Genomic DNA, 23,850 nt, shown 5'->3' with positions numbered 1-23,850 from the left:
TTGTATCTTAATTCTATTTTATTTATTTGTGCTACTTCTTTTAAATTGTTTATATGTTCTTATTTTATTACTGACTGTTTACTTGTGTTTTTTGTGAATTCAATTCAGAGTTTGAAATCAGGCTTGTGCTTTGTGTAAGCTATTGTGCAAGCTATTGTGCAACAATTGCCCCATTGCAAAAACAAAAATGCACTGCATGATCATACATTCAGGTTAGATAATTATATATTTTTTGAAAAATGTCAACAAAAAAGCCCCCCCCCCCCCCCTCCCTCAAATAAGAAAATGCCCCCACAAGAGTCATATTCCCACCATTTTCAAAAATTAAGGCCCTAAATTAATTTCTGTAAAAATCCTGATTGGAGCATCTTACAAATTATTCTACATGATAAAAAGGCTTCAAAAAGACCGGTATCTGTGATCATATCAGCGGTTACTGCTTCCTGTGATCGACGATCGGTGACGAACTGTTCCACTACATATCCTTCACGTCACTGATGCATATCGTTGCATTTTTATACATTCGATATATCAATATAACGATATACTGTTACACCCCTATACATATGAGTATATACATAATTTGTAAACCATCAATAAAAAATCAGTTATTAATGAATACTTGGTGCCCCAGTTGACTGCGTACTGAAATTTTTCAACTGTTTCTGTCCAGGATATGTCGGAGAATGGAGGCGGTGGGCAGGTGATGGTAAAGGCCCGCTTCAATTTCAAGCAGAATAATGAGGACGAGCTGTCCTTCAGCAAGGGCGAGCTGATCCATGTCACACGGCAGGAGGAAGGTGGATGGTGGGAGGGAAACCTTAATGGCAAAACCGGCTGGTTCCCTAGCAACTATGTCCGAGAGGTCAAGCCATGTGGTGAGTGGGCAATCCAAGATATTCTCTTACATCAGGGTTCACCAATCTCGGTCCTGGAGGGCCGCTGTCCCTGCAGAGTTTAGCTCCAACCAGCTCCAACACACCTGTTTGAAAGTTTCTAGTATGCCTAGTGAGACCTTGATTAGCTGGTTCAGGTGTGTTTAATTGGGGTTGGAGCTAAACTCTGCAGGACCGAGATTGGTGAACCCTGTCTTACATCTTAGCATTGTTAGAAACAATTTGTCCTAGCAAACATAATTGAATAAAACAGTGACATTCTTATTAAGTTTTCCCTCTATTTTTCCCCAGAGAAACCAATATCTCCGAAATCAATAAAAGGATTTGACGTTCCTCAGCTGACAAAAAATTATTACAATGTGGTGAGTTCTTTTAAACGCATGAACAAATGCCAAATGTACATGTAGTAAATGAATTGTAAGTTCTTATTTGAACGTTTTGTTTGTTTCTTAGGTGGTGCAAGACATCTTGGAGCATGAGAGAGAGTTTGTCAAAGAACTGCAGACGGTACTTGGCTGCTACCTGCGGCCTCTACAGGCCAGCGACAAGTAAGAGCAAAACACAGACGTCACCATGGCATCAGGGACCCTTTGATATCAAAGCCGATTGACATTTCGGGGAGCTGGGTCAGTCAATGAAAACCCATGTGCACAATGACGCTTCTGTCTGCTCTCTGCAGGCTCTCTAGTGCGGACTGCTCCAGTCTGAATGGGAATTTAGAGGACGTCCTCTCTTTCCAACTGGGACTGTGTCTTGCCTTAGAGGAGTGCTCCAAGTAAGAGCCGTTTTTCTGTGTTTATAGAGCATATTGATGACTCAAATGATTCTCTGCTTTCTATAGAAGTCATACTCTTGGATGATACAGCGCCATCTCGTGGTGGCTTTGTGTGTTGTATTTGTAATGTGTCAATATCCTAGGGTATTTGACATTAAATAAAAGTTAATGTATAACGCATGTAAGAAAGTAATTATCCGGGCTGATCTATGTATTTTTGCTTTGTAGGATGCCAGAGGGCCAGCAGCGGATTGGTGGCTGTTACCTGAACCTGATGTGTCAGATCAGAACACTGTACTTGTCCTACTGCTCCAGCCATCCCTCTGCAGTGTGTGTGCTGACTGATCACAGGTCAGTGTCTCATAATTGTCATCAGTTTTTGTGTGTCAAAACATCAGATGTTAAAGGGGACGTTTACCCAATGAAAATTCTGTCGGCATTTACTCGCCCTCATGTCGTTCCAAACCCCATAAGAATTTTGTTAAGTTACTTCCTTGAAAGTCCATTACACCAAAACTTTAAAGCTTCAAAAAGTGCATAACATTGTAAAATTATTTCAAATGAAGTCTTATGAAGAAAGACAGATTTAAGGGGTCGTGACAAGGATTTATTATTATCCTTGAGGTTCACTTATAATGTTAATAAAGTATTATATATTTGCAACAATTATTATTTATATTTATATAACCCTCATTCTGACCCGTAAACCATTTTTAAGGTGCGGCTCCTTTAAGACTTGTCAGTAAACGGCCATTGTTATGATCGGCTAATGTCATTGCATTGAAAAAAGTATCACTCTCTCTCTCTTGCATTGTGTTTTGAAAACATTATGTATTGGGGATGGGTATTTTTGTTAATTTTTCATTTCAAGTACTGATAGATATAAAAACGTGTACTCTGGGGCGGGTTATGTCCGTCATGCTGATAATGAAAATATTTTAATGAAAACACTAAATGTTAATATTAACAAATAAAAATATTACATGCTTTTACTAAAAATATTACAATCCAAAATATTAAAATATGTCCGATTAATCAAATACATTCAACATAAAAGTCATATTACAACTTACATCTGCACAAAATGACGCAAACGCGCACGTGAACTTGACCGTTCTTGTCTGAATGTGTAACTCCCGTTGTGGATGCTGTATTTCGCCGGTCTGGACTACATGCTGTCCTAACACTAACCAATTAGACCTCAAGTACCGCACTAAATGCCACAATAACCAATCAGAAATATATTTTTATAAGTTACGGCGATCATCGTTTTCTTGATCGATAGTCGCTGTCAAGTCCGAGTACTCGGGTACTCGTGCACATTCCTATTGTCCATTTAATACAGCTATTTACAGTCAAACATTTTTAAATTGTTTACTTGCGCTTCGCGATGTTGCTGCATCAGATCCAATATTAATAAATTTAATAAATTTATTTAATAAAAGTTTATTTTCAAACTTTCCATTACACTGTGCCTTGTTTACAAAACTGAAGCCATTAAACAAAAACCATGCACTTGTTCCTGATACTGGGATCCTTCTGAAGGAAACATGCTGTTTCAATTGGATGCGTCAAAGCAAACGTTCCTTTGCTCTTGCATTTGTCCTGTTGACTCAAGTGCGTGGAGTGTCAGAAATTGAACAGGCATCTGAGTACTGTATCCAGTGTAGACGTGTCAGTCATTATAATGGGTTCTATTTGCTTCTGGTGAAGACAGGTGTCAGACGTTAAGTGACTGAACACCAGGGGGCGGGGCCTATGGGGCCTAATATCTCTTATTCAAATATATTTGCCCATGTGACGTCACAAATCCCACAATATCCAAATGGGTTTTCGGAGCTGGATTACATAATGCTTTTTTTTTTAGGAGGAGGAGAATATTTTAAATATGACGTTTGCAGGATGTTTTAATGATACGGAATTTGATTTGTCATGACCCCTTTAATTAGGCTTTTTATTCACATATAAACATTGATAAACGCACATGCAGAGCACATCAAGTATGGTAAAAGGATGCTTTAACATGCTTGTTTGACACACAAGTTCTAATGTGGTTTGTTCTTGTTATATTTTATGTTCTTTATGTTTATGCGTTGATCAACTATGGAGTCATTTCATTTCTAAAAATGCATGTCACAAAATGTGAAGTAATGTAAAGTCTGAATTGTAGTACAAAGAGCTGCAAAGAACAATACATCATTATATTCTGAGCACATCTCCACATTATTCATTAGAGGAAATGCCCTCTGGGGGATTTCCATGATTATTGTGGCATTTATAGGTTGACTTCCCAAAAGTTGTAATACTATGATTATGATATTTTTGTTTGAGGCTAGTGGCACAGAAATTACACTTTGCCCTTTATGTGTTAATGTACAGTACAATGTTTTCTGAAATATGAAGATGAACCAGCAGGTGTCACTACAAGGCTTTGATTCTCCCTGTCACATTGTATGTTAATGTTATTGAGCTGAGTGACTAAACAAGCAAATCTCCCTTCTGCCTTTACTTATAACACTGCTGCCCTATTTCCATTTCTAGGTGTGTGTTTTTTATTGGTTTGTACTTGTAAACTTCACAGCTTTTCAGAAATGTCTGAGCCACATTTTACACACTTCCTGTATGATGAACTACAATAAGGTTTCTGTCAGTTTTCTCCTTCCACCTCTGAATGCTCCACGGCAGAAGGAGAGAGTGAAAAGGCATGCCTCATACACACAGGAAACAGCACTAACCCAACAGGATATCTATAGCTGTGGTTATGCTGATGGTGGCAGAAGACAGACTTTTGATTGTTCTCTCACTCGCATATCACTCTGCAGCATTGTTGCAGCATTTTCCATTGTTCGATCATGTACTCAAGGCATGCGTTCAGATGATTCATCTTTAGTCTAAATTTATTTTATCTCAATTCTGCATCTAGTGATGAGTTCTCTTCACACCCATTCTGTCACTTTCCCCAAAACATTTGCTATTGTTATGTTCAGTTGACAATGCGTTGTTGACCTGATTGCAAATTGATTTAATCTCACTCTTTTTTTCATTTATACAAGTGTTATTTTATAAAACAATACATTTTTTAAGTTTTCAAATTGAATTTTGATTTAGAATTTTCAGCATCATTACTCCAGTCTTGAGGATCACATGGTCCTTTAGAAATCATTCTAATATGCTGATTTGCTGCTTTATTGTTATCAATGTTGAAAAGAGTTTTTTTGTGTATTTTTTTTTTTTTTTTTTTATGTTTTATGGGTATTTTTGCAGAAACTATGATATATCTTTTCAGGATTCTTTTAATTGGAAGTTTAAAAATTAGATATCTTGTATAAATGTCACTTTTTAACAATTTGATGCATCATTGCTAAGTAAAAGCATTAATTACTTTTTAAAAAATATCTTACTGACCCTAAATGTTTTAACTGTAGTGTATATTTATATGTAATAAGTTGTGATGAGTTTTTAGCAATTCTTAAAAGTTAGTTGTTCAAATATAGGGGTAGACTGTTTTCGACTTGTCAAGACATGTCTAGACAAGTCAAATAAATCAGTTTCAAATAAAAACTGTTTTTCCATGAACAGTGAGGAGCTGGACAAGTTCATGGAGAGTCAGGGTGCCAGCGCTCCTGGTATTCTGACCCTGACGACCAGCCTGAGCAAACCCTTCATGAGGCTCGACAAGTATCCCACCCTCCTGCAGGAACTTGAGCGACATGTGGAGGTAACAGCAAGCTGCTAAGGTCATGGATATAGTGTTTTCATGTTTGTTATAGTATAATATAATAACAGATTCTCTCTTTTTTTCTTATAGGAAGCACATCCAGATTACAGTGACATTCTCAAAGCAACTGTTGCTTTTAAAAATCTTGTGGTATGTCTCAGTTCTCTGTCATATTTGCCATTTCATTTTGGTGCTTGTGTGGCAACTAAAGCAATTTTGACACTTCACTTCTCATGGTTTTGACCAATGTGAGATGTTTCCTGTCACGGTGCAAAACATTTGAGTTTTTCTCTCCAATTCCCTCTTACCCTCATCTCTAAACCGCACAGCAGGTTCACTGCACTTTACAGGTTGAATGAGATGTTGCTGTTACATGAAATGTAAAGGTTAAGGTTTACGAGAGTGTCTCTATAAGATAAAAAAGACTTGAGGAAAGATGAGTCATTACTTAGATAATGGCATTTCATGTCAGACGTCTCGGCATAGAAAAGTATAGTAGTAGGTGATTTCTTTACTCGTTGAGTTCTATGGAACGGTTTCATGTCTTTTTTCAGTTTCTTTTTGTGTTTTTTTCTGACAGGTAAGGGAGAGTCCCATGTTCATAGTTTAGGTCTCAGTTGTGGAGGTGTCATGTATATTTAGTCTTCCCCATTTACCTATGTTTTCTCAGTTACCTATATTGGTAATTGCTGATGAGATTTGCGTACATTATTGTAAGTCACTTTGATGATTAAGCATCAGTTAGGAACATGAATGGAATGGAATGGAATGGAATGTAACATAGAAGTGACCATTTAAGGTGATATATTTTCCTATTGTGTTATAAAACGTTCAGTTTTTTATATACCTATACATTTGACATTAAAAATAATTTGCCATTAAACTTACTTTAAAAACATTGTAACCCACTATTTATCAATGTTTATTAAGTTATTAGATGCTTATCAGAGACTATAAACGTCTGAAAAGTCAGCACTAAAAACATGCACAATATTTTATGCATACTCCACCGTTCAAAACAATTAATCTTTGTATTCAGCAAGAATGCATTAAACACATTACATTTATAATGTTACAACTGTTTTCAACATTGATAATAGCAAATGTTTCTTGAGCACCAAATCAGTATATTAGAATGATTTCTGAAGGATTGTGTGACTCTAAAGACTTTAGTAAAATACAAAACAGTTATTTTAATTTCACAATATTACTCTTTTTCTGGATCACTGTATGTCGTAGATGCAAAAACAAACAAAAATATCTTACTGATCCCAAACTTTTGAACGGTTGTGTGTGTGTATTCTGGATGTCAAACAATTCATTACGTTATTGAGACATTTATCAGAGAGTTATGAACAAAATGTTTTATAGTTTAGTGCTATTTAATCGCAGATGGTAACTCATTTTAGACTGGGTGTGAATCGGTCTGTTTGACTATTACACAATGCTTTTTTGAATCAGTTACATTTTCAGTATGTGTTTTCCCTGACATGCAACATATGAAATGTATCCCATTCATTCTTGTTTCACTGAATTGATCTGGTTGTGTTTTTCAGACTCAGTGTCAAGATCTGCGAAAAAGAAAGAACCTAGAGTTGCAGATCTTGTCAGAGCCGGTGCGGGGCTGGGAGGGGGACAGCATGAAGTCACTGGGTCAGGTGGTCTACATGTCACAGGTCCACATGCAGAGCAGTTCAAATGAGGTGAGGAAGAGGGTGAGAACTAGGAAATAACAGTGGGGTATCTAAACCCGACCTGTTGCTTTCACAGCAGTGTGGTTATATCACTGTTTATTTTGTGCAAAATGCATGTTATTGGGTTTGGTCATGTTTGCACAATTTCAAAATAAACTATGAAATGGCTGGAGTGATTATTTTGTCAAGATTAAATGAAGTGTTGTGTAAAACAAGGTTAAACATCATGGCCTTTTAGACAAAATGGTCAGAGCCACACCCATTTTTTGCTTCAAGTGACTTGTTTTAGCTAATGAATGGAAAATATTTCAGTGTCAACAGCTTAAATCCTCCTGCAGAGTTTTGCATCTGTGGTCATCTGCATGCATTGTCAACTTGAACCTCAGCCCCCTCTGATTCTGGTTAATGGAAACAGTGGTGTTTGAGGGGTCTGATAGAGGCCCCTGATAGAAGGGCTAAGCTGAAGGAAAAATAGTAGGATGTTGAAAGAATTTACTTACTAAAGTCATTAGAAATGATTTCCCTCCCATTCTTTTCATTGTCTTCCCTTTCTCTTTCTCTCTTTTGCTTAGCTGAAATTTATCTTGGTTTGCTAGAAATAAGGTACGATATTTGTTGATCGTGAGTAATCAATGTAGCAAAAAATAGAGCCGTTCACCAATCCAAAAGTGTGTGTAACATAGAGACATTTGATGTTTGTGTTTGTTTGCTGTAAAGGTGCCGTAATGCCATACACCTGCATCTGTGCCATGAACAATGTGATTGTTTTAAGTAGTGGTAATAATTAATGTGTAATTTGTGCAGAAGTTCTGAATGTAATATAATGTACATTTGTTTTTTTCTAGGAAAAAGAAGAAAAATACTTCATGCTGTTTCCTAATGTGTTAGTCATGCTGTCTGCCAGCCCAAGAATGAGTGGTTTCATTTACCAGGTGAGTTTTTTTTTCTGTTGTGTTCATCCAGGTACATAATCAGCATCTGTTATTTATGAAAAAGTCAAGCGCAGTGCACTCATTTGTCTCACTCTCGTCTCATAGGGGCGTCTGCCACTGACAGGAACCACTGTAACCAAACACATAGAAGATGCAGACACAGGCCATTATGCCTTTGAGATCACAGGTTTGTTTCAGTCCATGTAAACAGTTTTAGTGAGGTCTCCTTTTTTTAGAGGTCACAGAGCAATATACTCTCAGCTGTGTCATTATAGCTGCTTTTTTCATTGCCGCTTGTCTCTCTTGACCTGTTTTTATAACAAGGCAGCAATATAGTTTAATCTAACAAGTAATGAGCATGTGCAGGTGACTTCTTATAGGAATAGTTCACCCAAAAATAAATAGTGTCATCATTTGCTCACCTTCATGTCTTTCCAAACATTACAAAAATGATGCATTAAATTAATCAAAAGTAAATGCAAATGAGCCACAAGTTGTCAGTCATTTATTTGAGTCCTTAATACGGTTATGTTCTGACACAGTACGGTTATTTACGGTAGTGACAACTGCTTTCTATAACCAAGCTTGCACCGGTACATTTTCAGGACTCACAACCACATTCTCGGAAAACTTGCGCTGTGTGAACTGGACTGGACAACTTGTTGTAATGTCAGTCATACAGTGCGAGAGAGCCACTCTGTGCTACACAAACGTGCGTCGACCGTGTGTTGCGGGATTTCATGTATGGTTTTGGTAACTTCCAGCGATGGAGATAAGGACTGAGTGTCATCTGAAGGTTTTAGATCCAGTCTGTTTTTGCGGCTCTATTGGACACTTGTCGTGTCAAAAGTGATAAGACTCCCAATGCATGTTTATACAGATAGACATGTCGAAACTCACTTCTGTACGTAAATGCTAATCCCAAAGCCTGACAGTGTGAGCGTAGCCATATAATGTTACAAATGATTTATATTTAAAATAAGTAATGTTCTTTTTAACTTTGTTCATAAAAGAATCCTGAAAAATTTCAAATCAGCAAATCAGTATATTAGAATGATTTCTGAAGGATCATGTGACACTGAAGACTGGAATAATGAAGCTGAATATTTAGCTTTGCTTTACAGAAATAAATTACATTTTAAAATATTTTAAGATAGTATGCTAATGTTTTACTGTAATTTAGCCAGCGTAAGAGACTTCACTAAAAAAAAAATTACATTTTACAGAGCCCAGACTTTTGAACAGTAGTGTATATTTGTATTTTTTAATTGGAACTTTCCAAACAAAACTTATGTAATGCAAAGAAGCACGCGTTTAAACAGTTTATCTTGTTCTCATTGTATCTTCCCTTTGGCTGATGATTTTTTTGGTTGTGTTTTTTAGGGGGGACAATAGATCGCACCATGGTGTTTTGTAGTAGTTCACAGGAGCAGCTGGAGTGGTTAGAACATCTTCATGCTTACACCAAGGAAGGAAGTCCAGTTGGAACGATGTTGAAGGTAATAAGAACCCATTGTCAATGTTTTCTCTTTGTTTTCTCGCATTCCCAATGATGCGTTCCTACAGGTGAATCGTTATTTTCTTGTGTTTTACAGAGTGTTGATGGTAAGCCTCCAACCATGTCTGGTACTTCTTCCCACCACTTGCACGGTTTCGGTACCCCTGTGGCTAACCGAGGCCCTCTCGAACCCCCCAAAGTCACCAAGCCCTGGTCCTTAAGCTGCCTGAGACCAGCGCCACCCCTCAAGCCCTCCGCTGCGCTAGGCTATAAAGAGGTACGCTGTCTGGAAAATAGTCATAAGAGATCTTGAGTGGGAGCGTAATTTACCTCTGTGCATTCTTGGTGGTCCTAACAGGAAACCGATGCATTCAAAACTACTCTGACTGTAAGTTTGCAAGCCACCGTTATTCTCTTTACCTCAAGTTGCGGTGGAGGTGTTATCTCAGATTTTAAGTGGAATGTTTAGCGGTCTTTGAGCTGGATATTAGCTAACACTACCCAAAGCCCACTCGAACTTCTCTCTAATGTGCACTGCATCTCTACAAGATTGTGCAATGGGTGTTAGCGACTGATGAATGCATGTGAAATCTTCTGTTTCTTTGCAACAATTAATGTTCACCTCTCACTGATCTTTCCATCATATTCCTATCAGGCTGTTCTTTTATTCTCATACACATCTTCATTCTCTCTCTCCATTTTCTGCTTCTTTAGAGGATGTCTTATATCCTGAAGGTAAGAGTAGATGTGAATCTGTGTGTTTTTTGTGTGTGTACATGTGTGTGGTCGTGTCTGTGTGCTTGCCTAGCACTGGTGTTGCACGCTGTATCCATGCTTTTCTGTTTTTTTTTCTCTTTCGTTCTGTGGCAAGCCACTCATTTCCGGTGTCTTTTTGCTTGCCTTGTATCTTCTCCTCCCTATGCAATGATCTTTGCTCAAGTTGCATTTATTTATCATTTATGATCTTTGCTATGTTGTATTTAATTATTAGTTGGAAGGAAGTTCAGATACAACGGCAAAATGTTGGCAGGCAGAAAACAATGTGTACTGAAACATATCCTGCCTTTCAACCTTCAAAGCTCATCTTGTTTAATCAATATACCCACAACCTCAAACAAACCTTTTCCTGCATGAATAAATGGCTTATGTTGAGGTGTTTCATACGGTATATAGGAAAGTAGGGCTGTCAATTTTTAAAATCACATTTAAATGCATTAATTTAATGCAATAATCAAATTAATGAAAAGACACTCGCAGAGATTACATTATTATTGCAGACAAGTAAAATACTGAAATGCCTTTAGAAGTCAATATATTGCTTGTTTTATTTCCATTCCATGCTATTCTTTTTTAATTGTTGGTCTATGTAAACATTCACTAGATATATATATGTCTTTGGCCATTGCTCCTTCTGCTTCCTTGCCTTTAAAGCCACATTTTTAAGTTTCCATGTCAATTTAAAAACTGGAAAATGTGCATCTCAAGACCACTGCATTGGTACAGTCCTACACTGGTCGAGTTGTTTCAAAAAGCAAGATTGGTTCTTCAGCAAAAAACACTTTACTCATTTCAAACTTCTTGCTCTCGACAAGTGTGGTAGCAGACTTGCAAAAACATGCTTTCTTTTTGGTGGTACTTGACGCTTCAGTTGAGTCAGAGTCCTCGTCATGCAATGTACATGCAAGATGCGCCATATATATATATATATATAATATATATATATATATATACATACATTATGGTATAATGTGAAGATCTTCCCATTTTAGATTCTAACTAGATTTATTGTTAAATTAATTAATTGAAGATTTATAGAAAAGCGTAGAGATTCATATTGGAAAAACATAACAGCACATTTAAATTGGTTCCATATTTGGTGATACTAGTCTAATAACCTGCAGCAGTGTTCCAGGGAAAAAAAATAAACAATCGGGATAGTGAATTGTCTTGCAGACTATCTCGAGTGATTTCGAGGGGATTTAGGCATACATTATCTGTTGCCACGGTTACAGAAGGGTTAGAAAACATCACTTTAACATGTAATAAAATATGGACCTAAGCTCATACATCATATTGCTTCCCACAAATATGAGAATTCAAGTCAATGTAAAGCTTTCTCAGTGACAGATGATAATACATCTGAAGAACCAGTAGTGTATTGGCAGAATTTAGAAATTAACCTGTATACCTGTGCAATAAACCTGTGAAGTGCAGCTTAATAAGGGACTGGTGCAATTTCTTGAGTGATCGAAACCCCTAGAGAATTTATGTTGATGGTAAGCTTAATTTAGATTTTCAAAAGAAACGGGATCTGCCATTTTGTTGTTCATAGAAATGGCAAAATGACTCATAATTCCTAGTTACGGTGAGGTTTAAGGGCACTGTTCTTGTCAACATAAGAAGGAATATTATTTTCCAATCATGCTGCATGATTTGGTTTTATGTCCCGGTATTCTGAGCAACAAGTACCGCATTGCATAATGGCAATTTGTTGGGTGTAGATGACTTTTCCTAAACCGGGCCTTGCTGCTAGTTGTCATTTAGTTACAAACTAAATATTTTTCTTAATATTTTATGTAGGTTAGGGTTAGCATCCTTCGAAAATCATTCGAGAGACCGAGCACTTCAGTCACCTTTTTCTATATCTCAGGGCCGTAATGCATTGTTTATGCATTGTATACCAGTTTGCTAATATTTTCCACTTTCACTTCTGTTGGTATTGATTCATCAGTAATGAACATTACTGTAAACTGTGAACATGTGCATGCATCTCTTCAGTTATTTCCACCATTTACTTTCACTTTGATGTATGAGTAAAGCATACAAACTGAAAACGCCATTCAGCGTGAAGCATGCCAAGCGTATACTGTATGTGCATATTTCTTAATAGAAAAGTCTTTGAGTCAATCAACTTTCAATCTAACTTTTACACTTCTGCTGTTTGACGGCTTCTTGCTAAAGCTCTGACTAAACTGAATGGTTGTCAGTGACAAAGTTTTAAAGTTAAACCCTCAGAAAAATATTGATTTTAGGAACGTGTTGATGAAGCTGTCATCATAACATTGGCAGACAAAAAAGCTTAGTCTTTAAATGAATTGTCCTTCAGACAATTTAATGAAGTTGGTTAAAATAACTTCATTTAGATGACTCACTCCGAGGTGTTAGCATTTGAGAAATAGGTGGCGGCAGCCCAGTGACACTGCTGTAACAAAGTCATCAAATGACAGACTAAAATAATTAGATCACAAACAGACAAGGGTCGTTCTACTGCAAATTATTTTTATTCATGAGTCCCTGATAATTTGCTCTTAAATTATTCTGAATGACGTCATAACTTATGTAAGCTACCATTTATTGGTCTAATTTCTTAGCATCCTCGCTCTGGATTTGAAAACAAATTAAGCTCTGCTAGCTGCAGTTTTAGTGGTTTTATTCAGAGCTCAGCAGATGCTGTTACTTCATTAACACCAGACTGTTTCCTCAGGACTCTAGTAAAAGCCCCAGACCAATCAAGAAGTTCCTCCCAAAGAGAAAAACGGAGAGAAAACAATCAGATGATGAGTTGCTGATTAGAAAAAGTAGGTATATTAAAATGATAAGTAAAAATCATTTAGTTCCCTATCTAATGTCACAAAAATGGTCCCCGTAGTGGTAGAATTAAAGGTTTTGAAATCTCACAAGCAGCTTTGCCAACTTATCTTTTAGCATGTACAAACAAATAGAAATACATAATGTATTGGTGGTTTGTCCCTCTGAAATTGTTGTTTCCGTGACTGACAGGCACAGTAGCTCTAGAGGAGGATGCCCAGATCCTTAAAGTGATTGAGGCCTATTGCACCGGAGCCAGTCTCCACCAATCCACCACAGGTTAGACCTGCCTGTCATATGTACTGTATAATTAAGCTACTGATGTTTTAATAATGCTAATATAGTTTAATAGTTTAATTAAAAGCTTTGATTTATTCACACAGCTGTGCGTAAGGAGTGCATCCCCCAGGTCCTGCTTCCAGAAGAAGAGAAGATCATTATTGAGGAGATCAAAAGCAATGGCCAGACGATCATAGAGGAGAAGTATGTTCAGTTGTCTGATAACAGAATTACTCAAAGGTGATCTTGTTCTCTAATTAGTATTAAGTCCATTTAAGAAAATACTTAGATTTTGTTTGTTATTTTTGTAGTGACCTAGAAATAGTGCAGAATTGAGGGTTAAAGGTAGGGTTGGCAATTTTTGAAGAGGCTAGTAATAGCAAGCTAGCTTTGAAAGCATAAGATCCCACCCTCCCTTCAGAGCGTCTCTAAAGCCACACCTCCTCAAAAACACATGAACATCAGTCGGGGTTCCTTCTCTTCCATCCAAATTACGATAGTTATGGTGTGAACACAGCATAAGCTCATTGTTTAAGATCAGGAGGAACTGTAAAAGGTGGCTGCTGTTTCGGTGGCTTACATCTACCTAACTCTGTATAGCATGAAACACACGGATGATGTGTGATGTCAGTTCAATTTACACAGTTTGAAAATACATACATTGAGAGGCAGGTAGGACAGCTTATCATTGCATTAGGACCGAATGCAATGATTGGACGAACATTTTATAGTCCTGTGCCTTCCATAGATGATATATATACATATATATATATATATATATATATATATATATACATTTAGACCACTTAACTTAGAGATTACTATCAGAATGTGAAGAGAATTTCAACCAGAATAACAAAAACAAATTCTGGAACAAATCACATACCTTGCCTTAAAAGAATAAACTTTTAACCCAAATTTTTTCAATCTTTACTCAGGTCTTGACTTTTGATTCTTACTATATATGTGCTTTATTTCCACTTTGAAATGTTTTGATTTCCTTTAAATATTTCAAAGAATATTTTTTAACGTATTGTTTTGCAGAAGTCTTGTTGATGCGGTTTATGCTTTGAAAGATGAAGTCCATGAATTAAAAAAGGTAAGATTTGCGGTTATTGTAATCTTATTTTGACCTGAACTATAACTGTTGTTATGCCGTAATATTCTGATGCTGTGTGTTTGTAAATGTAGGAGAATAAATGGATGAAGCAGTGTCTGGAAGAGGAACAGAAGTCCCGTAAGGAGCTGGAGCGTGTAGTCAAGAAGTTGGCCAAGCAAAAGAATGACTGTTCCTGGGAGGAAGGAGGTCACTAAAGAACACTCTGGACGCTCGCCTGTTTCCCCTTGCCATGCGCATGTATGTGTTTCTGTGTCTGTGTTTGTCCTCACAATTGTGTTTTTATGTGTTTTTCCATCACGTTACACACTGAACATTGCTTTTGGAAAGTCAACATGTTGGGGATTTTTAGCCATTTTTCATCAAAAGGACAAGATCCGATGAGAATATCGACTCTGTTTTTGTCGCCATATGGAAGAATATCACTGGGTGGTTTGCTTCACGCTCCTGTGAAGTGACTTCTGAGAACAAAACTGCAACTGTTCTAGAAAACCAAGTGGACTGCTTATTTAGGAAGTATTAGGTGATTGTTAAACTTCAGATAACTGTCGGATTCCAATCCTCAACTGTTCCATTTTTTTTTTGCCCTTCCGGTTCATTCAAGCACTCCAAAAAGAAACATCACAGAAAAGATGATGGAATCTCTTGTTTTTGAACTGAACAAATATCTGCCTCACTTTGACTGTTACTGGTCATGGACAAGAGAAATCCAATGACATTCAGCCCATTAAACAGCATTCCAACTCAAGCCGCTATTGCACAAGTGAATATATTCTGTTAATGGTGCTGGAGAAGATATTTGTGGTTGAACATTATAGTACTCCATCGTATCCACAAGTATTGCTCTTTTCAGTCCTATTTCTGCTTTTATAATGTGAAAATGGTTGTTGCTTGAGGTAGCTTCTAGGTTGCTTGAAGTAGTTCTTCTATGAACTAGATTGAAATTTGTGGTTTCACCTGATTGACATGAGATGCCCTACTTGCCATCTTGAAATGAGTTTGGTTTTTCCTTTTAGTTTGATGGTTTTGAACTAAATTCCTGTAATATGTCATTGAACTGTAGGTTTAGATTCAGTGTATTCCCATTCAAACGTGTTCCCCAGACAGTCACTCACATCAGCATGGGTGCACAGTGCTTCTGATAATCATCACTAGTGTAAAGCTATCAGGGATATAGTTGTCAGAAATAGTCAAGTTTATAATACTATACTATTACAATACATCATATAATGTATGTATATCATATATACTTGCATACAGTATAAATATGTATATAATATAGATACTATGGCAAAAAGAACCATATCAACTTTTTTAATGATGAAAATACAGTAGGAAATTTGGTTACACTTTACAATAAGGTTTCATTTGTTGACATGGACTAAGAATGAATAATATTTCTACAGCATTTAGTAATCTTAGTTAATGTTAATTTATATTTACTAATACATTCATAAAATCAAAAGTTGAATCTGTTATCATTAGTTAATGCACTATGAACAAACAATAAACGGTTGTATTTTTATTAAGGTTAAAAAAAGATTGACAAATACTGTAACAAATGTATTGCGTATTGTCATTTAATGTCAGTGAATACAACTAATGAGACCTTATTGTAAAGTGTTACTAGAATTTTCAACCTCCTTTTTCAGAGGCTTAAAACTATTTCATAATATATCTTAAACCAAAAAAAAAAAAAGTATTTTTGTGGATTTGATACTATGGGCCCTTTTAGGACTCGAAAACCGAGTGTACTTAGAAACATATGGTACTTTAGGCACTGATATTTGTTCCTCGCTTATCATATCTTGGAGGCTCATATTTGAATGAGAAACCAATGTGGTTGGAACCCAGTTTTAATGGATTTTCCCCCCTAGCAAACCTCTCCCTGTCAGCAAGTGCACTGGAGGTACAGTGCAATACATTTGTTACTCATTCCTACTCCCTCATGTGTGGCATTCATGGTACAGCTTTTTTTTTTCCTGAACTTTTGCCAGATTGACTGTAACAAGTTGAACATCGAATGAATGAGTTACATGGCCACTTACACAAATGACCCTGTTTGGAGTGCTAAACCTTTCAATGAATCATTGCCGATCATAACCGTGACTAATGATTTCTATCGCTTTGGATTGGAGGGACGATCTCCGTCTTAAGCAGTGGAGAAGTGCACACAAAATGCTGTAAAGATGAGCAAAACTTGGGTGGGGAGTTTTTTCTTTTTCTTTTTAAACCCACTAGCGGTCACCTCCGGAACTTTGCTGTGGCAGTTCAATGCAATATGCGACTGGTTACAATTGCTGTGCATTCATTCAAGAGCCAGTTTTTCTCTTGGAAGAAGTATTCTGTATAATATATTCTTCCAATTAGGCAATAAGATGTGCTCTAAGGTGCACAAATATAATTATGTTACTGTGGTACTGTGTAAATCTGTTTCATGTTTGTGTGCGTGTTTGTTTTCCAGCAATTAACCTTGCATGCCATGTGTTACACATAGCCTTAAATATTATTTTAAAGTGTTAACCCTGATTGTATTGTTGTTGTTGTTATGGAAACTCCTGAAGTTTTAAAATGTGTCTAAAGTTATGACATCTGCAGTGGTAAATGTGATATTCATGTGTGTATTATGTGGAACAGATTGAAGTGGTCAGTAGGTTATGTGAGTATGCATAGTACCATGCGGAAACTTGCTATTTGCTAGAGGTGGCTACTGATATCAATGAAAGGAACTTCACTTTGTCCTCGTAATGTCATGAATGTGTCAGGAAAAAAAATGAATAGCACTTTCAGGAGATCATAAATGAGGGTTGAAGAATGTTGTCCGTGTCAGTTTCCTCTATTAAAAGTGCCCATGTCTGCAGAACACAAGTTTTATTTTTTGCGGAGCTGATCTATGCAATATAAGTGCTTATACATCTATATATATATAATTTTTTTTTTCTAGTGCTTGTGTTTTTAATGTTGTCGTCATTTCAATAAGGAATTGTTTTAATAAAAATAACATCATGTTAATAAGCTATATATTTGATTTTTTTTTTTTACATGAGGAAATTCTGCCTTGTGAAATGTGGACGACTATGTGTGTCGTATGTGTGATGTAGTGGCTTTTTTGCTATAGGGACGGTAAATGTACAAGCTGGATTGAGTGAAGTAGGCTGACAACTTCCTGTTAGCAGAGGCTTCCGCGTGGCTCTGAAATGAGCACACGTTTGTCACCTAAAACTCACTGTTTCCATGGAGGAGGGTGGAATGCTGTAAAATAGGCGCAGCAGTAGTCAGCTCATGGTTATCAAATTGAAGGTAAAAACAGAACTAGTAGGCTTTAGTGCACTCCCTTCTCTTCAACCTCTTCCTACACATCAGTTTCCAAAATCTGAGAATAGAGCTTCTCTCAACCTGTAGACATAGATGCCTGCTATAGGAAACACTCGCACAGCTCATTATCTATTGGAAACATTGAAGATAATATTCAAAATCTTAGCTGGGGTTACTGGGGGAATTGTGTGGTAGTGGACTTTGTGGCTTTCTTGTTATTCAGAGTTACAACATATAAACTGAATGAAACCCATATATATAATTTATTTTCCAAATCCCAAGAAAATTAGTTTAAAATGGTTCACTACAAATATTTTTTAGAATATGTAGTGTCAGCAGGAACAGATTAATAAAAAAAAAAGTTTGTTGCCTAAATTTAAAATGAATACTTTAGGTAAGAATTTAACATCAAGTATAATTTTGTCAAACGTATACCTAAATAAATATCTTTATTAATAAGTCAATAGTTTATAAAAATAAAGAGGAGTAAATAGTAAAAAGTGAAACTGTATAAGCAATAAATATTTCATACAAACACTGCCACTAGTGGTTTGAAAACATTCATGGTATTCTTATCGAATTGTATTTGCAATGAACAATATAGCTGTAAGGAAATTCCAGGATTTTCCCATATTCAGAAAAATTTATGTGATTTCCATGTGTGTCCTGAACTTGGATTGTGGTTTGACGTCAATGAGAAGAGGTGCACCCTGCCGTGATCTCTGTGCATCACTGTATAATTATCCATTTAAATATAGAGCATTGATCCAGTCAATTCCCTCACTGTCTCGTATCATCCATCTTCCCCTTGACCGGTTCAGTTCCAGAGTGTTCTTTACCGTAATTTGAATAATCCAAAGCTGCAGGAGTCCCTGTTCACCAAGGATATGTTTGTTACTGTAACATATAGCTTTTGGTCTTTCTGTAGTTGGAACACCCCCCCCAGGGAGGCTGTGCACATTGCTGTGCTGCTGTCGGTCAAGCTGCAAAAAGCCTTGAGTAGCTCCTTGTCTTCCTGTTTATTGGGTTCTGTGATCCATATGGCTTGCTTTAATGCACTTTTAGGTTGTTTGGAGAAGGTGACTTGGGAATAGATGAAATAGATTCCAGGTTTTTGAATGATCAACTTGTCCCTTTTGCTGCTGAGCTGTACCTCCTGTAACATTGAATGTTCTAGATCCCAAAGAAGGTTTTTTGACCTCACGGACTCTGAACTCTTGTCTGTTGGTGTTAAAAGAAGTAAAATTCCATTATCATCACACGTTCGCTTGTCTTAAACCCTTAGTTAATGTTTTGGTTTAATAGCAACTAAATGAGTCTTGAACATATTGTATAATAGACTGAAAAGGTAATGTGTGTTCTTATATTCACCTTTATGTTCGGTCAAAAGAACCATGTGTGCAGCCGGTCCATTCGACCCATTCGGCCCTCCAGTTAATCTAGACACTGCAGAATAATTACACAACAACAGTAAGGTCTCAAGAATTACATAAAAATAGCATATCAAAATTAGAATGACACAAAATTGCTTGCTAAATATTAGAAGCAAACCTTTTTATGTAGTGAAAAATATTTTTTTCTCTTTTTTTTTTTTTGGTGCAGGCACCAACATACAGAAAACCATGCTAACCCAAATGGCAACAGAAAAAAAATCAGTATTTAAAAACCCATTGTGCAGTATTTTATAGATACTGTTTATAATGCTACTTACCTTTATTATTTCCTTGTGAAACCTTTGGGATGAAGAAAAAGTATATTATTGATACATACAAAGTAATGACACTTAATATTTTCGTGTTATTACTTTTATGCTTAATGATTCACATGTACATCTCGGATTATCGAAAGCATGACTTAAACATATGACGTAAATGTATACCTTTTCTATGACCCCTTTATACATTTCTAGCAGTTTTCTACATTCTTCCACTGAGTCTTCTCCCGATTTGTCTTTCACACAGTCATTTATCAGCTGGTTCATCATGGCTTCATTATTGAATTCATGATTACTCCCATTGGACTGCAGCTGATGAAGGAAAAAGACAAACCATTTGTTTCCCTTAATGCTTAAAGAAGTTTTACCAAAAAAAAACATCACAGTGTGTTAAAGCACATTAAAACCACTGTGTGAATAAGACAATGATTTTCAGGGGGTTGAGAGAATGTTTTTTTAAAGGAATTAGATGTCAGGTAAATAGTTAAATTGTCTAAATTATCTGCTATCATCCGGATCATTATCAAATGTAATTTTGCACAGCACAAATGATAATTTATGCCACAAGCAGTTAAAAATGCATCAATTATTGGTGATTGAAAGCAATATATCTTTACTTTTTTACTTGGAGTTTCTAATCAATTTAATTCTGTTGTTGTTTGATAATTGCTAATGCTTATATTTGGTTATAATCATGTGAATTGTTATTGAGTCACTCCTTTGGCATATAACTCATACAATGAGATTGCATAATAGCTTCCTCTCGACACCAAAATGTTGGTTTTTGTTGCATTTGTTTCTTTGATGCACAGCATGCTGCCTTGCTCATCAAACCACACAACCCAGGAAATAGACCATTGAGAACAGGCCTTTTAGTCTTTTCAGTCTGTTTCTGTTTATTCTGAGAGAAAATAATCAAGAGTTCACCTCCGTGTTTCTCTCATGGTCGTAAATAATTAGCACATCATTACAGGCTTCATAATATATTTTTGTAAATCTGTTTAGTACCATTCTGACAATTTTCTTATCCATTTGTCTTTTGATTGAATGAGCTAACATTTCAAAATGCACACATTGTTAACTGTCTCTAAAATAAATTAGCTTAAAAAAAAAATATATATATATATATATATATATATATATATATGTATATATATATATATATATATATATATATATATATATAAAATAAAACCATTTCTTTAGATATATTTATTGACAAAAAAAAAAATATATATATATATATATATACATTTATTTAAAACCATTTCTTTAGAAATAATTATTGACACAAATCTGTTAGGCCAAAGACAGAATGTTGAATCTGCAAAGACAATGACCTTTGAGCAAAAAAAAAAAATCTGTGGCCTCGTGGAATCCATGTATAGATATATATAATATCACATGAACATGCCCTTACATTTCACAACATTTAATTAGTTTCTCCCTACCATTTTACCTGGGAATAAATACAAGTCACAGAAAGAAGGGCACCTCTTACCATGTTGAGTTTCGTGAACAGGTACAGGAAGCCTCCGAAGGTCAGCATCATTAACATCAGTAGCATCAATGACAAAATCTTGACCAAAGGTGTATTTCCCACTGGCTGGGGTTTGCTGTACCTTGCCCGTGGAGGCACCGGTGGGGGATTGTAGCTACTGTGAAAGGTGTTTATCATGATGAAGAGAGGACGAGTTGACGAGAAGAGACGTGTACTCCAGTGGCACCCATGCAGTTCTGAAGAGCTGCTCTGAATGCAATTGAGCTCATTTGAATGCGACTTCCTGATAGATGTCACCTTTTCTGATGGGCTGAGACTATACGCAATTTTGCGTAAATAAGCAAGGCATGGATTCCATGAGGCCACAGATTTTCTTTGCAGATTCAACATTCTGTCTTTGGCCTAACAGATTTTTGTCATTAAATATTTCTAAAGAAATGGTTTTAAAGAAATGTATATTAACTTGTGGATGACACAATGTATGAATGCCATTGCACTATATACAAATATAAAGCTTCACCAACCAGTTTGCATTTACTTTTAACTGACTGATTTTAAACAACAGAGGTATTTTTAGTGCATGTATGGAGCCAGTTCTTCTTAAGTGCATCACAGTATCTACATAAAAAGGTTTTTAATCGATTGGCATTGATGGTTCCATGAAGAACCTGTAAAATCCATGGAATCTTTTCATTTGCACAAAAGGGTTATTTATACTGGAGAAAGGTCCTTTTAGATTATTTAACAAATCTTTCTTTTAAGAACCGTTCACTGAAAGGTTCTTTGGGAAACTAAAAATGTTTTTTCTATGGCATCTCTGCAAAAAAAAAAAAGCTCTGCTCTTTTTGTGTAGGTGTAGTGCAACACATTAACTATGAACACAAGCCACTAACATTTGAAAGTATCAAATACTTCTCATCTTTAATGTCAACTGCAATGTTATTTTGGGGACCTAACCTTTCTGTTTGTCCAAACCACAGGAAATAAAGTCACATGTTGTGTATATTCACACAACACCTATTTAAAAAATATCTGACCACAGTGAAGAACAGATGCAGAGTCTGCAAAGCTGTGAATACAAACACAGGAGAGACATACTGAAACCTGTTATTTGGGAGCCATCGTTTCGTTCATTGATGATCAAGGTCAATAAAATTCTAGTTTACCACATCTATAAAAGTGAGTAAAATACATGAAAGACATGTTCTTTGTTTTTGCCTTTAGAAGCGACCACCTTCTGACCTAATTTTAACCACTAAGTGGTGGTCTCTGCTGCATATTCTCGTTTCTGTTTACTTCTGTTTAAATAATAAAGTGCATTGGCTGTAAATGAGAGAGCATTTATAGATACTGTATCTGTGAGAGTTTCAGTTAAGCATTTTCTTTTTTAATTGTTGGACCTTCAATGCCGCCATGTTTCGTGCTTCTCATAAGCCATCCTTTACATCAAAACAAAACAGCTTTTATCATTTAAATATTGGTGTGGTGTGTGTACAACAGAAAGTGCTGATTATTAAGTACTGCTTAACTGCAAAGCAGAAAACAAAACAGGTTTCAAATGAACTGCAGCATCTAACCTCAGTTCCACTCCCACTGACTTTTCTTCAGTCCCTCTGCCAGGGCTCACATTTTCCAAAGTCATCAGTATAATTTTAAACGTGTGTTATAAATTAGGAAATGATCTGCACCCACAAAAGACAAGAAAGGATACATTTGGGCCCAGTAATCAGATCTTTGACCTTTATTATCAGATATATATACAATGTGTTTTCTGCATAGTGTGAATAGATGTGGGTGGAAGTGCATATATCATCCTTTCCACATTTCAGTGCTTTGAATATTAAGTTCTCATGAGTAATGTGAGGTCAGATACTATGAATGATATAGGCACTAATTACGTATCACAAACAAAAGCCACACAAGGCATTATAAAGCTTTTTTCTTTAAAAGCTAGATCTACTTTTAGATGTCCCTTAAAAGTCAAGGCTGTATGATACAGTAAATTCAACTCACTGAGAAATGAGTCGAATTTACAAGTAGTGCAACTATAATCATGATGCTGTTGTGTTTTTCACTTTATGGGTCTTGAAAAATGAAAAAAAATGAAAAAAATTATAATTTAGGAGCATATATTTACTATTTGATTACTGTGAAACTATTTACTATTTAAACTTTTTCATTGAACTTGGAAAGTTTAAAGTTGGAAAAGTGGAATGGAAAGTGGAAAGTTTATCTCTACTCAAATACTTTATGTGGGAACTGAGTAAACTCAACTAAACTTACACATATCCAAATAACTTAATTGAAAAAATAACTTAATTGAATCAACTTTAGACACTATTCTATATATATATATATAGATAACTTTTTTTAACAGCTCAATGATACTGTTTACATCCATAACATTCCCACAATTCTTGCTTTTTTATTAAAGCAACTATACATGTTAGCAGGTCCTCAACCAATGGTGGGAGCTATTATAAAAATACCAACATAATAAAATATTAAATATTAACAAGTCCCTCCATTTGCTCATCTTGCTAAAAAAAATGCATAAAATAACAACACTTTATTTCAACATTAACTCTCCCTATCCAGCCCTGTGTAAAGCATGATGGGAAGTAGAAATCCTGTCCCTAGTTTCTAATGCTGTTTCTAATAATTTAACACAAATAAAATCATGTAATCTCAACTCGAATGGATAAAGTAACCTGGATGAACAATTAATTTGTTAGATTAATTTGTTTTCTTTAAGTAAACTTAACTAAATTAATTTGATTGCTACTTGATTGCAACATGTTCTTTCAAAATGAAAACATTAAG

The 23,850-nt window shown here is 35.9% G+C and overlaps 2 protein-coding genes across 10 annotated transcripts in view; one reads left to right on the top strand and one right to left on the bottom strand.

The window, feature by feature from the left end:
- The window catches only part of arhgef6 (Rac/Cdc42 guanine nucleotide exchange factor (GEF) 6), a 29,819-nt gene extending 12,619 nt beyond the window's left edge, over positions 1 to 17,200 (top strand). For 2 of the 9 annotated variants that reach the window (XM_079893146.1, XM_079893152.1), the window contains exons 5-23: positions 674 to 878; positions 1,188 to 1,258; positions 1,350 to 1,444; positions 1,576 to 1,671; positions 1,900 to 2,022; positions 5,251 to 5,389; positions 5,480 to 5,539; positions 6,946 to 7,092; positions 7,929 to 8,015; positions 8,121 to 8,202; positions 9,399 to 9,514; positions 9,611 to 9,790; positions 9,872 to 9,901; positions 10,228 to 10,248; positions 12,998 to 13,091; positions 13,294 to 13,380; positions 13,485 to 13,620; positions 14,425 to 14,479; positions 14,572 to 17,200. In XM_079893146.1, coding sequence (XP_079749272.1) covers positions 674 to 878; positions 1,188 to 1,258; positions 1,350 to 1,444; positions 1,576 to 1,671; positions 1,900 to 2,022; positions 5,251 to 5,389; positions 5,480 to 5,539; positions 6,946 to 7,092; positions 7,929 to 8,015; positions 8,121 to 8,202; positions 9,399 to 9,514; positions 9,611 to 9,790; positions 9,872 to 9,901; positions 10,228 to 10,248; positions 12,998 to 13,091; positions 13,294 to 13,380; positions 13,485 to 13,620; positions 14,425 to 14,479; positions 14,572 to 14,694 — 1,947 coding nt within the window. In that variant the 3' untranslated portion in view covers positions 14,695 to 17,200. The remainder of the gene's footprint in view (positions 1 to 673; positions 879 to 1,187; positions 1,259 to 1,349; positions 1,445 to 1,575; positions 1,672 to 1,899; positions 2,023 to 5,250; positions 5,390 to 5,479; positions 5,540 to 6,945; positions 7,093 to 7,928; positions 8,016 to 8,120; positions 8,203 to 9,398; positions 9,515 to 9,610; positions 9,791 to 9,871; positions 9,902 to 10,227; positions 10,249 to 12,997; positions 13,092 to 13,293; positions 13,381 to 13,484; positions 13,621 to 14,424; positions 14,480 to 14,571) is intronic. The other 7 variants (XM_079893151.1, XM_079893154.1, XM_079893149.1 and 4 more) reach the window with 5 other exon arrangements.
- Positions 17,201 to 17,520: 320 nt separating this feature from the next.
- On the bottom strand, positions 17,521 to 21,288 carry cd40lg (CD40 ligand). The gene is made up of 5 exons (XM_079893155.1): positions 21,028 to 21,288; positions 19,692 to 19,838; positions 19,524 to 19,545; positions 19,184 to 19,258; positions 17,521 to 19,033 (listed from the first exon to the last, which is right to left on the bottom strand). The coding sequence occupies exons 1-5, from the start codon at positions 21,202 to 21,204 to the stop codon at positions 18,648 to 18,650; spliced, it is 807 nt and encodes a 268-aa protein (XP_079749281.1). The 5' UTR covers positions 21,205 to 21,288; the 3' UTR covers positions 17,521 to 18,647.
- Positions 21,289 to 23,850: the final 2,562 nt, after the last annotated feature.

The sequence above is a fragment of the Squalius cephalus genome, assembly GCF_949319135.1.
Source record: "Squalius cephalus genome assembly, chromosome: 14".
Classification (NCBI taxonomy): Eukaryota; Metazoa; Chordata; class Actinopteri; order Cypriniformes; family Leuciscidae; genus Squalius; species Squalius cephalus.
The sequence above is the reverse complement of the archived record's forward strand: the minus strand, read 5'-3'. Positions and strand labels throughout refer to the sequence as shown.